Below are 14,958 nucleotides of genomic sequence, written 5' to 3'. Positions count from 1 at the left end.
TGACGGGAATGTGATGCATTCCTTTCCGCTTCTTCCCAACACCCCAAACCCCCCCCCCCCCCCCCCCCCCCCCTCGCCACTCTGATATCAGAATTCCCGCTTCCACACGAATATCCCCAGGGGAGGGATCTCGTCTTACTCTTCATGGTGCTGCACACTCCACCACAACCGGTTGTCTGCGGGGGCCCTCTTTTGACTAAATTTAGCCATTTTTGCAATTCATGCACAATTGCGCTCTCTGCGGATGATAATGACACTGTGGAGAAGCTTTGGTGGTTATCGAGTGGTTTGTGAAGCACATAAGATATCCATTGCACGATTAAACTGGAGATATAGCTGGAGAGATCAGTATCTCACTGAGCTGATATTCCGGTAAAGATCACTCGCCGAGTAACTTGGTGGAGAGTTCCTTAATTCTTGACCGTGTAATGAATGAGATGGCCTCGAGTTACTGTCACCGTTACCACACCAGCGTTACATTGTAGTGTTCTCGAGGTATTTTGCAACTGATTCTTCAAGGTTTCCTGAGGTTTGTGACACTATCGGATGTTGTCTCCGCGCCACTGTTCTCCTATCACTCCTCCCTCCGAAAAGTCTTCCGTCTGATATCATTCCCAAGCCTTGCACAGATCCAGTTTGATTTTGGGTTTAATTTCTCACCGAGGTTCTGATTTCGGGGCCATTCTTCAAAGTGTCTATGCAGCGGAGAGGGGTTCCGTCTGATTCCAACACAGCGCGCACTGTTTGCGGAAGGAAAAACTCGTTCCTCCTCCTCCGGTGTCTTGTGCCGCACGCTTATCCGGGTAGGGGCCTTCCTAACCATCCCGACCCGATCGTCCTAAAAAAAGGGACCCAATGGTGGAAGGAACTACTTTCTTCTCGCAAACACAACGGGAACACTTTACCAAAGCCGCAACACAACCGTTGTTTTCTCGATCTGTGTTTGGCAACGGTTTTTAAAAACGCGTTTTTTGGGAAATGTCCCCGTAGGTTGTCACCGTCTCTGCCGACTATGAAGCGAGGAGAAATTTATCACCCTTTTTTTTTGTTTGCTTCCCCGTCCAAAGTACCGGCCACCTCCCCCTTTTTTTCCTCTACCGAGCACACCAATCCCCTTTATGGGTCCGGTGGTGGTGGGACACACCGCATGATCAATAAATTAATTACTGCCACTTTGGTTTGGTACGTGTGTGTTGCAATCCCAGAACACTACTCTATCCTTGTGTTGGCTGTCTGCCAGGTAACGGTTGGTCCTTGTTTTGGGTAATAAAATTCCTTACCACTTACCCTTTTTTTTTGTTAAACACATCCACTACGACATCTCGATGTGTGTACCACATTCCTTCAGACACACGGTGGTGTGTATGGTTGGTTTGCTGCGTGTCCCGTGAGGGAATGCTGTGAAAGATGGCGATCGAGAGAAGTGGCAGATAGGTAGGTTTACTTCAATTAATAAATCCTGGCCGAACAACGGCAAGGACGATAAATCAAAGGGTTCTTTCACATGGATTCGTTGTACAAATCCTACTGGGAACATGGGACAAACACATACACACACACACACACACTCTCCATTAGAAAGAAGAATATTAATTATAATACGAAAAAAGGGGGAATTCTCTGCTACTCAATCATTTCTCTCCATTGGATTATTATATTTTATTGCAAAACGTCTAGTTTTTTTTTATTTATTTCGGTCACACGCTGTGATCCTTAAAACTATCTTCCCATATCTCCCTGTGAAGTCGCAAGGATTTGTCACATTATTTATGTGTTATGAAGGAAAATTTTGCAATATTGTTTAGCTGTGTGTGTGTGTCTTTGCTCACGAATTCCTTTCGCTTTTCCATTGGAAAGTTTTACAGTTCGTCTCCTATTTTTACTGTAACCAAAAAAAAGAGAAGAAGGAATCTTTCCTTCTAGAATTCTTTCACCAAGGGGTCTCCTTTCCCTTCTGTTGAATTGCAGAAAAACTACTACAACAACAAAAAAAAACGATAATGATAATCCAAATCAAAATCAATTGCGCTCCCGAATGGTTCGGTTTGTGCCGCGCGCATGCGCCCCGAACCATATCGTTTTGACTCCGGTGGCGCAAGGATGTGTTTGGTGGCCGTTATTTTTGAATCCTGCCCTACAGAGGGATGTTAGGGATCATAAAAGAGGAAGGAAAGTATAAGTAGAAAGTAAAAAAAAGGTGATATTTTCGCTTTGTTATTTCTTTCTTCAATTTTTTTTTGTAAGAAAACTGATCCCGACGATGAAGTTTAAATCACTCTTGAGAAGTTTTTCAATATCAAATAGATTGCAGGGCGAAGCAGGGGTTTTCTTCTCCTTTTAACGTGACATTGATGCGTGCTTTTTTTTGCCTCTCCATTGCAGCTCTCTCAGACATGTTTGTCGTTGGAATTAAATGTAGTTAAAAAAAAGTAATCTTTATAAAAATCACACCTGGCCAATTTCTTTTACTAAGGCAGACGTGTTTGTGTGTAACGAGGGGGCTCTCTTTCGTCTGTAGAGCTTCTTTTTTTTCCACTTTCAACTGTAACCACGCGCGCGCGCGCACGCATAAGCAACAGCATTTTCCTAGCGGGGACGGGTTTTCGAGTGCGCAACGACATATCCTTCTTAATTATTTCCGATTGAAACCCCAACGCCGTCTGTCGGATGGTGCGCCCGAGGTCTTTAGTCCTTCCTCTCCATTTACCTGGTACGGCCGCCGGCTACGTTCGTTCCTCTCCTTGGCGTACCATCGGATTCTTTTCTTTCTGCGCAAAGGAGATCGAATGGCTGGGTGTTGTTGGTTGTGTATTGCACAATGGGGCCTAATTTTGTGCAGCTTGCATTTCAACACGTAACATTTGTATGCGCGCAAGCCCTTTTTGTTGTTGTGTGCGTGTGTTGTTTTGGTTGTTGTGCACCTTTTTGTCTTGCCCGGGGCGAGTGCAACGGAAGGTCATTTTCACCTTCATTCACATCCCCTCCCGCCAGGGTGGCCTTCCCTCGTTGGGGGAGCAATTACAATTACACAGTATCCCTTTAAATGGTTTCCCTTTTCTTCACACCACCAGCAATACTCCACCACACGTGGGGCCCCCAACTATCCAATGTCTGTGGGGTATGTTGTGTGCCAATCGATTCCTAGTTAAATGCATTCATTTGGCGGCGCCTCTCACCATTTCCGCTACCCGGCAAACAATTGTGATCGATCAGACGGGGGGGAAAAAAGAAGGCCTTTAAAAGAAATGCCCATAAGGAAAAACGCCACCTTTTGTCCACCTTAGGGGGGAGAGTGGGAAGGAAAGTGGTCCTCCCGCGAAGCCTCTAGACCGCCTTGAAATAACATTAAAAACACAAGTAGAAACTCGCACGTGCCTTCGCAAACAGACATTAAAACCCAAAGAGACACGCATTCGACTGAAGACTGTAAACCGAAGGGAAAAAACCACCTCCCCCGGAGGGGTTCGTCGCTTGGAGTCTTTTTCGACTGGGAAGCGTTTCATCACTTTCAGGACGAGCGCACGCGGGTCACGTCCACTCCACGTGCAGGTTCCGGCCTAGGGTTGGGGAAGGTGATAGGAAGGATAAGGGGAGGGGGGTTTCAATTTCGGTTGATATATGCACATAAATAATTAAAACACAGCGCAAAAGCATATTAACCTGGCCATGTGTGTGCCGGGCGGGTGGTTTTTTTTTCTCGATGCTGGTCCTTCCGAGGTCCATCCTCCTCCTACCCGGCGGCGGGGCTTGCTGTTGGCCTGGTTTTGGACAAATAAAGACACCAACAACATAGGAAAATACCCTTTTCAGGCAGTGCGCCCAGCAATGCTGTTGACCGTCATAGGTTTCCTTTCGCCTCCCCCTCGGGGTTCGATGTTTTCCCTTTAACCGTCTCCTGTCCTTCGGTGTGTCCGTCTTGTAGGGTGCAAGAAGACGAACAAAAAACATCTAGAAATGAAGAAGTACTTTAATACCAGCTAGTCGATCCTCGATAATGTTCTCCACTTTGCCGAACGCTAAATGATCTGCGCATTAGGTAAATGGTCTTTTTTATTCTTTTCGAAATATTGCATCTTTTGGAATAATGTTTTCTGTCTATTTTCTTAGGACCAACTTGTGTATATACCGGACCACCGATCCTTCCCAGTTTCGACTTTCATTCATTCGGCTTTTCATTCCGCTAACCCCCCTCAAGTGGGCTGGACAAAGAGAGAATTTGAACCTTTTTGTTTTTGGGCATTTCCTCCATCTCATCTTGTTATGGTTTTGGTTGCTGTGCGCACACACGCACACTCCTGATTTTGCCGTGGTCCGAAGAGTTCCTGGAAGGAAAAGGATGCGTTTTTTCGTCTGTCTGTGATGCGTTCTCTACACACCAGCACACTCGATTTCAATCATCTTGCAAACGAAACATTCCTGTAAACTAAATGTTTCTCCGCACAAACTGCACCCGAGGAAGGATAAAGTAATGCCGCAAACGGTACGCTTTCCCATGGTTCTATTTTGGCGTTGGGTTTCTTTCGTTTTTTTTCCAGCAGCACAATTAGATTTAACGTTCTTGAATGTTTGATTTGAATTATTATATTTGTGTTCCATTTGGTTCCCATTCCTATACTAATGAAGGGTTTTACAATAGACAAGGGTATGCCGAATCCATCTTACTGAACTGCGCAAACCAAATACGATAAGCGGAGATGGTTGTTAGTGAAACACACAAAAGAAACGTTAGTGAATCGCAAAAACCTAATATGGAATCGTGCGTGCACAATTTAGTGAATACCACCTCGGTCAGCCTGTTTACGTACGGGCGGATTGAAGAGTTGAGATAGAAAATAAAGTTGGAAACTAGTCACAAGTATTTATCATTATTAAACACAATTTTTAGCTGGTGTTGTTTTAACAATTTGTTGCAAATTTCGTAACGTTTGGAATATGTTATATCTTAACTCTTGAACCCACCGATATGTAAACCGACAGACGATATTCCATTCACTAAATGGTGCAGGCGATCAGTAATAATGTGTTTTGTGCTATCAAAATCCCTTCGGTTTATCTTATACGCTTATGCGATTCTGTTCGTTTGGCACACCATGTCCTAGCTGTTGCAAAACCCTGCAATGTGTGTGCGGTAATGGGTTTCGATTTGCTACGCACCACAGGGTCACCGGGCGGGCTAATCAATACATCCGCAACAGTTCGTTCTCCCTGGAGGTTAAGAACTGTCATGCCCCTACTCAAGTATTTCAGATACGTTTTTCAGATCAGCTCTAGCTTTACGATAGGCAAATGCCTCGCTCCGCAGAACCCCTTTTTTTTCTTAGTTCTTAGTACGGGTTCGCATCGATCATCCCTTATATCTACACTGCCACCACATTGTGGAATCGTGTCGAATTGGCCCGGGGGCCAATATTTACAAATATTATAATTTTGACGCTGTGCTAATCGAAATCTGCAGAACCTCGTCGTCCAACGCTTGGTGTGGTGGTGGTGGTGTGGATGAGAGGGGCAAGATGTAGATTTATTACGATCACCGATCGCCGAATGGGTTGTTGTACCCCTTTTTTTCTGTCGCTTCGCTCTACAACGGATCCGGACGGACTACCTGTTTGGGATATTCGGTCGGATGGATCAATCAAGTCCGTGAAGGAGTGAGACCTCGTTCCCTGTCGCCGTCCTTAAAGAGTTCGGAAAAGACCACCTCCTAAATGTCTGCTCATTACATCAATGCGGAGCTCGGTGCCGATTTTTGTGACCCCCGACGATCGTCGAGATCACACACCTCACGGCGTGTCTAAACCCGGAGCGCGAGCGCAATAGACGACGGCGCGCCGTTAACCTTCAAACCTTCTCAAGACAAGGCGCTTCAGACAACATGCGCGGGGCTCGCTTGTGTAAAAGACCTCCAGACGGTGGTGCCGCTAAATTTGAAGCAACCTTGGAGTTTTTCAACCGGTAATTCGTTCCCTCTCTCACGCGCGCACCACCTGAAGTGTGTGCCAAAATCCAAAAAAAAAAGGGGTTAAAATAGATTTATGGCGGCCGCTGTGAGTGAGGTGGTCCATCTCACGTTTTCTCTCGGTCCACGTCGCTGTGGTGATTATGTTTTAGGGAGGACCGGACCGTTTCCACAAAACGTATATAAAAGCGGCACTCCGATACACCGTCCTTTGATCATGTGTATATACACCTTGGCAAGAAAGGGAAATACTGGTCCTTTTCTCTCCCTCTCTCTTTTTCACTCCGTTAGCAGCCAGATCTCTTTATTCGTGATGCAAATTATATATTCGCGCACAAACCTTCTTTTTTTGCTGTTGTTTTGGCGAACACAACATCCAGACGGTTTCGGTTTGGAAAAGGAACACTGGTTCTTCGGCTTTCCTTTTTAAAGCTCCGCTTGGAATGAAGCGAGAGCACGGTTCCGAATCCTTTTCTGTCTCGAGACATCTCTTTTCTCATATTTGCAGGAGCAGGCGATGAATCAGAAGCAAAAAAAGGACCCGCCGAAGGGAAGAAGGAAAAACTTGAAATTTCTGCAAAAACCCCAAGAGTCAGTTAAAAGCGGTTTGTTGCTGCCGCTTTTCTTCGGCGTTTGATCCCGGTGGAAACCGTTGCGCCCCTTCTGTGAAGTTGGGAAGGAAACGAAAAGAACCCGGCGGTCTCTTCTGTCTCTCACTGCACGGTTCTTCGCTTTTTACCCCGAAGTTTATGGGCAATGGTTCGAAAAGACAGGAAACGCATCGAATCAGTGCAATTCGAAACGCTGTTCCCGTTTGGTACTGTCGGGGAACCTTCCTCTTTCGCCGTCTTTTATTCCGGTGGAGGCTGCTCAGCGCCTCCCTGGCTCTCAGAGTTCTAGCCGGATGCTGTTTTGATAAATTCGATTCTTTCGGCAAAAATTATAATGCTCTCCGGGCGCTACACTTCGGGAGAGATTATTATCTGTTGGTTGCTTTTGAAGAAAGAGGAGCCACCTTCTCGGTGGCTTCGAAAGGAAGGAAAATGCGTGTGCCTCCGAAGAGATCGATAAAGGGTGGTAGTTTGTGTGTGTTTATAATGCACAATCGTGCACAATTTATTTTGCACGATCATAATCCACCAGGGGCAGACGTAGCGAAGAGGATGGCGTCGTCGTGCAGCAACGCCCAAGGAAATAATTTCCTAATGAAATCACCTCACCCGGGTCGGAAGGGGCTACCTCAGGAGGATCGCCACCAAAATGAATTGCAATGTTTTTCCAGTGCCCGTTTCTTTGGTGTATTATTATTACGTCGATGCTTTTTGTTTTGGCACTTCCCTTGCGTACCACACATCGCGCCACAACACAAAGCACAAATTCCGGAATACGATCGTTTCTTCCGTTTTGGGTCCGTTTTCTATTGCAAGCGATCAAACCTCTCGCGGCAGATGGTTATGCTGATGTGTGTTTCCTTCGCAAAGTTCAAATGAAAGAAATATGGTCGCGTCCAACGACATCCTCGCATTTTGGGGTTCGATGAATGCGAAGAAATAAATAATAATCGTAATCAAAACCGACGCTGGCACGTACAACATTATCGCGTTTGCAGCAGCAAGGGGGTTAGAGAAGAAAACGTTCTTTTTTCATGTGGAAAAAACACCTTTCTGCTTCGGCTCTCCCCCGTCCGCCTGCGTGTGCAATTGTTTGTCGTCGCCGTTTGCTTGATAAGGACTCGTCCAGGTGAACTCTGACGTAAGGGAATTGGAGGGTAGTAAAGAAAGAGAGAGAGGGATGGTTGCACTTTCGTCCTTTTCCTACGCGGTGACAAATGGACAGAAAAGCAGAAAGGATCACCACGCACCGAACACCCCGAACCACCCGTCCGTGTAACGGGGGACGCTTTGTGTAGTAGGGGTTGCGTCTTTTCCTTCTGGCAAAACACCTTTTCTTAAGGCGGCCTACCTTCCCTCCGTTGCTGCGTTGCATCGCATAGGGGCGCATCACCTTCGCTTCCATGTAACATACGATTTGTCGACGATTGTCGTCCTGCGCGATTTGAAATTGTGTAGCGATCGTTGATTATAATGCACCAGGTGGTTTGTGGAAGAAGATACTCTCCGATGCGCACGACATTTATGTTGTGTGCTGCCGCCCGTCTTACGATGGTCTTCTTGCATGTGCGCGAGGGTTGCGTTGTGTGTCACTGTCATGTGTTGTGTACCCACCCGGTTTTGACCATCTGTGTGCCCCTCTTACGAAGGTGATCGCACACCGCTGTTGATCAAATCGCTATGATAAACCGTTCGTTTTAATGTAACTATCTCTCCTCCATCGCCACACATATCCCTTTGTGTGCTGTAATGGTACTTCCGTGCTGTGAACCTTTCTGCAGGAAAAAAAGAGCTTCCTCAAAAGAAAGAAGGAGGACGTTTTCTTCCGGTAAAGGTAATGACTACCTTATTTTAAACCCCCAGGATCTCTTCTTGCTCTACATGTTTGCAACATGGAGAGAAACACACTCTTCGACGACGCAAATGACATTAATTCCTTGCAGTTTGGGTGAACACGCTCCGTTTTTTAAGTGGCAATTTGAAAGGGGAACTTACAAAAGCGCTACTTGGGGAGGAGAAAAAATAGGACACAAAAGTTTTGTGTGTGTAATTAGCAGATGGAAACATTCCTTCTCTTTAGCCCCCACAAGCTGCACACAACAAGGAGACATTGGCCTAGAAGACATGTTTTTTTACACTACTTGGCCGTAAAGTTTCTAATTGATCAAGAATTTGGATGGGGGTCCGGATGAGATTTCGGTCCAGTACCGGTTGAGTGATACACCAGCGCTATTACCTGTGGGCCATTGAGTCACCTCCGCAGTTGTAACTTTATATCTCCATCAGTATAGAAAAGAGAGAGAGAACGAGAGTGATCCCAACAAGAATGCAACATAAATACATTTAATTAATGAAAATAAGTGGACATGCTTATTGGACGGTATTATTTTTTCGACAGTACGATGGGTTTTCTGTGTTTATGATGAACAAGGCGCCAACAAAATACCCGATAGGGGCACATCTCCAAATTATGCACAAACCGCGAATATGTCTTTTAAAGGCGCACTGAAGAGCGTTGGTTGTTAATGAACTTGTGGGCACCGCTAGCAAAGCCCAATTTGTGGTCCAAAAACTGCACACCTAAACCGAAAGATGCGAGCCCTGGAGCGAAATTTAAAGCGAGTCCGTAGTAGCCTCTTTTTGAGAGCCTTAGCTTGCGCTTGTGTTCGCATTGAAGATAATAGCTCTCCTCAAGGGAGGCGCCTTGGGTTTTACAATTTTCGCTGGATTTCCTCTTCCGTTTTGGGGAGTTGTTCCTCACTCTGCTCCGTGGCAAAACCCACTCTCTCCTCCGTGCCCCGAGTAGAGGGAAGGTGCAATCGGCTAATCGAGCATAACAAAAAAAAAAAATATCCCATAAATGAAGGCAGGTGGTGGATTTTCTACGGGATGTGCAACGGAACACATTCGGGCAGGTGAACGAGATGATTGAGCATATTCCTTTTTCTGTTCGTCTTTTTAACGTGCTGTCTTTATTTTTAGGAGATACAGACACTCACCCAACAGCAGCAGCCAGCACCCGCCTGATCGGTTGCAGTGACCAATAAAAAGGGAGGGGGATAAAGGGGGGGAAGGTTGCGCTGTAGAAGATGCAAGTGACCCAACAATGAAAAAATATACGCCAAAACAAAACGGAAAACACTTAAATTACGCCTAGCGAGAGTGTAAAAGCTTAAAAAAAAGAGGAGAAGCGAGGGATGTTATGATCATGGGACGACAGGTGCCTTGCGTGTGAGTGAGTGATGGCAGGAAGAACAGTAAAAAAAAAGGAGGTCTACATATGAAAATAGTGCTGGACAGACGACTTTGCGGTCCCAAAAAACAAAAAAAAATATGTTTCCTCTTCGAAACGCATTGTGTGCGTTTTTGTTGAGTTCATCTCTCGATCGTTCAGTTCAGTATCGTAAGCACACGGCACGTTTCGAAGATATCCTTGATCGCGTTTCTCGAATCGCGCAGCTAAAATAACGCAAGGTGCAACCTGCTTCCTTTGGCTCGGTAGGCAGGAGAGAGACCCACATGCAGTATTATTTTTCCTTCAATTCCATTGGACTTTGAATCCCGAACGCGAAGGTTTCTTGATCTCGCTGCTTGCATGTTAAAGGGTGTGTTAATAGTGCAACGGGGGAGACGGAAGCAAAAGGAAGTGGGCTTGTTTGTAAACAAAAACGTATCAGCAGTTGGCGAAAAGATGGTTCCTTCCCCGGGGGTTTTGCTTGCTTTTTTTTTAGCGCTAAGATCCATCTCGTCATCTTTCATACCCCGCCCCGCGAGTGCTCCCTGCCATCATTAACCGCCCCATCAACAGTGCCCGCATACAAAAAGGGAAGGACATTTAAACGCGAAAACGGCATCACCGTCGCCACCTGGCGCGAAAAGAAAAGCTGCACCACGATTATGCTTCTCGTGTGGTTTTGCAGTCGATCGTGTCCAAAACACGCTACCACGGAGTTTGGATACCATCCCCCGGCGGTACGTGTGTCCACCAATTTATTTTGCACCTTTTTTAAAGGGGCAGCTGGTTTGTGTTATTGTTCGGCAGAGATGATGGCATCTGTTGTTGTGTCTGTACTATCAAAAGAAATAGACCGGATATCTTTTTAAATGCACAAGCTGGTAGAGTAGTAGCTCCCCGGTTCGGTCTTGTTGTATCGCCGTGTGGATGTATTTTGCACATCATTCTTCCAGTAGGGAGTTAATGCAACAACGCGCCACCCCATCATGTTATCATCGTACGCTAGGGGGAGGCTCTCACTGTTGCGAGTGCATTCCTGAACACCGGATAAGATAGAGACGAGGGAATGCTCCCTCGTAGCACTCGTCTCCCCCTGACCACAAATCCATGCGACGAAATTATTGCAAAAAAATCCCTTATATATAGTAGACGAGAGTTGTAGGTCAATCCAATAAAACTCGTAGGGAATAGTGAGCAGAGAAGCTCAACTTGCTGCGCGGCGTTAATATGTGTTGCGGGTTGCATCGATGGCACGATGTGACGATGGCGTAATTAGACTCAGTTTTGTTTTTATTTTTAATTTGTGCCGTTCGTTCTGTTTTGCCCGCCTACGTAATCCGATACACTTCCGCTGTTGGGCAAGCGAAGGGCGCGCGGGCGCGCTCGAACATTGACTGACCGCTTGTGACCACACAGCAGCGCACATGTGAAATTCCTTTCGCACTGTGATTGAGGAACGAATATGCAGTTTTCTTACCGCTTTTTTTTAGTTATTTATGTGCGCTGTAAAACAATTCTCTTTCCTTCTTAAAGGAAGAATTCTATTTTGCTTAAATGACTTTCCACACATCCCAAAAATTCCCTGTTTGGTGCGTCAGACGAATGGCGCATGTAATTTGCTACAGCACGCTCATTACGAGAGAGGGGTATTTTGTATGAGGTGTTGATTTTTCAGTTTCTTTTACTTCCTTTTCTTTCTTTTACTTTTAGTGATCCTTATAGAACCAGCAAAATGAATGGACAAAATGAAAAAAAAGGTCTCAGGATTCGAAATGTATTGTATGTGTGCAATTGAAGCCTCCAGAAAATGCCTGAAAGGAATCATAAAATCTCCACCGGAATTATGTTATGCCATACCGTACTAAGCATGCAATTCTGGGAAAAAGACTGTAAATGCCGCCACACAAAACGAAACGATTTCGGTGTTTTATTTACTACCATCGGGTGCTTCTTTTAAAGCGTGCGCGTATTTGTGTGGTGTGGAAATTGCATCAACGAACGCACGGGATGAAGTCGGCAAAAAAAGAGAACTGTGAGCCAAAGATGTTTAATTTCGCGTTGAAAAGCTTTACCCGCCGCTCACCAAAGGATCAAATGAAAACATTATAAACAACAAAATGTGGGATAAATGATCCCGGGGAATCACCACAATCCTTTGCTATGGACTCTCCGGCAACCAGTTGTATGACCCCACCCGGGATTTTATGGACCTCGTGCTATTGCATTAAGAATTTTCGCGTCGTTATTTCGTTTTACGATCGACGGATGTTTTTGAAAGGAATATCCCGAATGATCTAAAATCATTCCATACCGCACACACATGCACAATCCGTTTCGGGTGTGTAAGCACACCCGATTCGATTGATTATTTATTTACCCATTAAATTATGGTTGCAATTGTTGCGCATGATTTAGTGCGTTGCGCTCTAATACTTAAAAAGAAGGAAGGGGTTTATACATAGGGATGCTCTTTAAGCTCATTTTCGGAGTTTTTAGTGTTTGTATATTGGCTGGTTGTGTGTTTTCAAATTGCGTTTCAAATGGTAGTTTTGCCTTTTCATTTTACTTAAAAAACTATTTCGCTGGAAATTCCACAAACACACATATGGTTTTGGGACGAGAAACACACCAAAAGATGCAACAACAAATACAGGGAAAGGAAAACCCGTCTAGAATGTGGACCCAAACAATATCCACTCCATGCACAACTAAGTCTTTTTCTCAGCAGCAGCGAACAGGCACAAACTGTTTGCAAGCCTGTACTTATTGTCCTTCGGAAATATCCTTCTTAACGATATGGGTGTGGGCATTTGTGTTTTTTTTTATGCACCACTACTACTACGCATAGCACTGTTGCGAAAGCCCATTGCGAGAAGCAAGAAATTTGAGCAGAAAAATAAAACTGCTGCTGCGCACAGTGCTGAGCAAAATCCGAAGGCTCAAACGAAATGAAATCGAAGAAAAACATCATCTTTTGCTTATTCTGCTGCTAGTGTGGTGTGCATCTTTTGCTTTAAGATGGATGAGAGCACAGCGCGAGGATGATCACTCGGATGGATGCAGTAAAAGGATGAGCAAAAAGAAAAACGGATATTATGCGCTTTAGAAGAATGATTTCTTCAACATCTTTGTAAGCAACCTTGTGTCCCTTTGCAAGGTTTAAGTTTTACCGTGTCTGTATGTTTGCTTTCACTTCTTACCTGCGTTGTAACTGCTGCAAGGCATGATTGTATCTTTGACCCACTGGCAAATTCTCAACGATTTCAACTTTTTCCCTTCCGAAGGACACACACGCTTGCTGTGTGTCTTTACCTGGGCGAGTTTTAGATTTTATTATGTACTACTGCATCACCTTGAGAAAACTGTCACAATTGGTGTATATGTTTGTCCTAACGCGAAATCTCTTCTTTCTTTGCTTCGCAGATGTAAGGTTCATGCTTGTGCAACCCTCGTTGCTGGCCGTATCCTGTATCGCGTCGGCCACACGCGGTCTGAACGTATCGACCAAGCAGGCCGTCGGGTACGATCTCTGCCGACTGACGATGCACGGTCTGCAGGCGATCGACGAGATCGTGAAACAAATTGAGGACGTGGTGGCGCGCGAAATTGCGGACAAGCAGATTCAGCAGCAACAGCTTGCCCAGCAGCAGGCACAGCTCGCTCTCGCCGGTAGCAGCTGCAAGGAGCAATACCAGCAGGCCCCACAACGGTTGGCCAACAACGCCACCAACAGCATGATGATGCCGCCCCAGCAACAGCAACCGGAAACACCCACGGACGTACAGTTCATACACTTCTAACATGGAGATCCCACCGTAGTTATGCGCTTGCTGTGTTGTGCTGCCTTACTAGTGGCGTATCCAAACACATGCGTCTTTACACCGTTAAACATATCTCTTCAAAATCTGGCGTCCCAAACTGTTCAATCATATACACTCCATCGTTCGGGGAACCGTCAAAGCAACAGCTGCTACTTCGCGCATCGAGAACCGTCGTCTTCTCCATCGTTCGTGGTGGGGATCAGTGAAACTTAAATCGGGGGCCATAATACCTTCAGCAATTCGTATCCTCCCAGTCAATGAAGGTGCATATCGTTTTTTTTTAATCATAGATTTCATACTGGGAACAAGAGATACGGCAAGAAGGGAACAGAGGTGGTAGATAGAGAGACGATGGTGACGATGACCAAAAATATCGAAGGATTTCACGAAACGAAGAACAAACAGAAGGAAGTGAAAATATTAGAACACACAACACTTTAAAGTGTGCCCTATAATATGTAGATGTATATAATATATGGGTGTGTAGTCGATAAGCTTTATCCCCATTGTCTAATCCACCCTTAGCAGATAGAGCCGCGGTAGAAACGTAGGTGGATGACGAAGGGAGAAGAAAGTGTGTAGAAGGAGTGATCGTTCCGCAGCCGGGATGCAGGGCATGGAGGCACTAGTAGGAGAGGGACGTGTCCGGTGTTTGTAGTTTTCTTTTGTAAATATTAGCATTAACTAGTTAGGCATTGCTTTCTCAACCCGCCCCTACGAACTTATTCAAACTGTTCCAGATATTTTTTTTTGCTATTCTCCCTTCTCTTATGCTATTTTTAATCAATTCTTATCGATACGGAGTTACAGGAATTCTTATTTCTGCGTTCTTATTTTTTTTTGCTGTGTTCGAATTCTATGAAACTGTTGAAAATGTTAAGGGAAAAAAGGAGAGAAAACGACAAACAGCATATTGAAATTTTCTCAACAATTTTTGTTACTATGTATGAATCGGAAACACTTTAGTTATCGGTATTTTCTTTTTTTTTTTAACGATATATAACTTCTCTGCGTGTCGAGCACTCACGAGCGCGCGCGCGCTCGTGTGTTATCGCGATAACGGGGCGACAATTGTACAAAAGATATGTTTGTTTGCCGAGACCGAGCAGGCAAGAGCGAGAGAGAAAAGAGACAGTATATAAAAAAAGGGAAAAAAACAGAAGAAAGTAAATACGCGCGCATATACATGCTTCCCCCATGAGCCTCCCAGCCCAATACCACCCAAACACACACACGCAAGGCCGATAGCATTTAAAGGGAACAGAGAATGTGCGCCAACATATGATGGACCCGTTCGGTGCGCCGGTGTGTTGAAGAAGAAGCGCACGCGCGCGC

At 45.3% G+C, this 14,958-nt stretch overlaps 1 protein-coding gene across 1 annotated transcript in view; it reads left to right on the top strand.

The window, feature by feature from the left end:
• Positions 1-13,602, top strand: part of LOC128707121 (G1/S-specific cyclin-D2) — a 33,568-nt gene extending 19,966 nt beyond the window's left edge. Inside the window, exon 4 of the mRNA XM_053802067.1 lies at positions 13,226-13,602. Coding sequence (XP_053658042.1) covers positions 13,226-13,602 — 377 coding nt within the window. The remainder of the gene's footprint in view (positions 1-13,225) is intronic.
• The last annotated feature ends 1,356 nt before the right edge of the window (positions 13,603-14,958 follow it).

Source organism: Anopheles marshallii, chromosome 2, assembly GCF_943734725.1.
Source record: "Anopheles marshallii chromosome 2, idAnoMarsDA_429_01, whole genome shotgun sequence".
NCBI lineage: Eukaryota > Metazoa > Arthropoda > Insecta > Diptera > Culicidae > Anopheles > Anopheles marshallii.
This window is presented reverse-complemented; position numbering and strand designations above follow the sequence as displayed.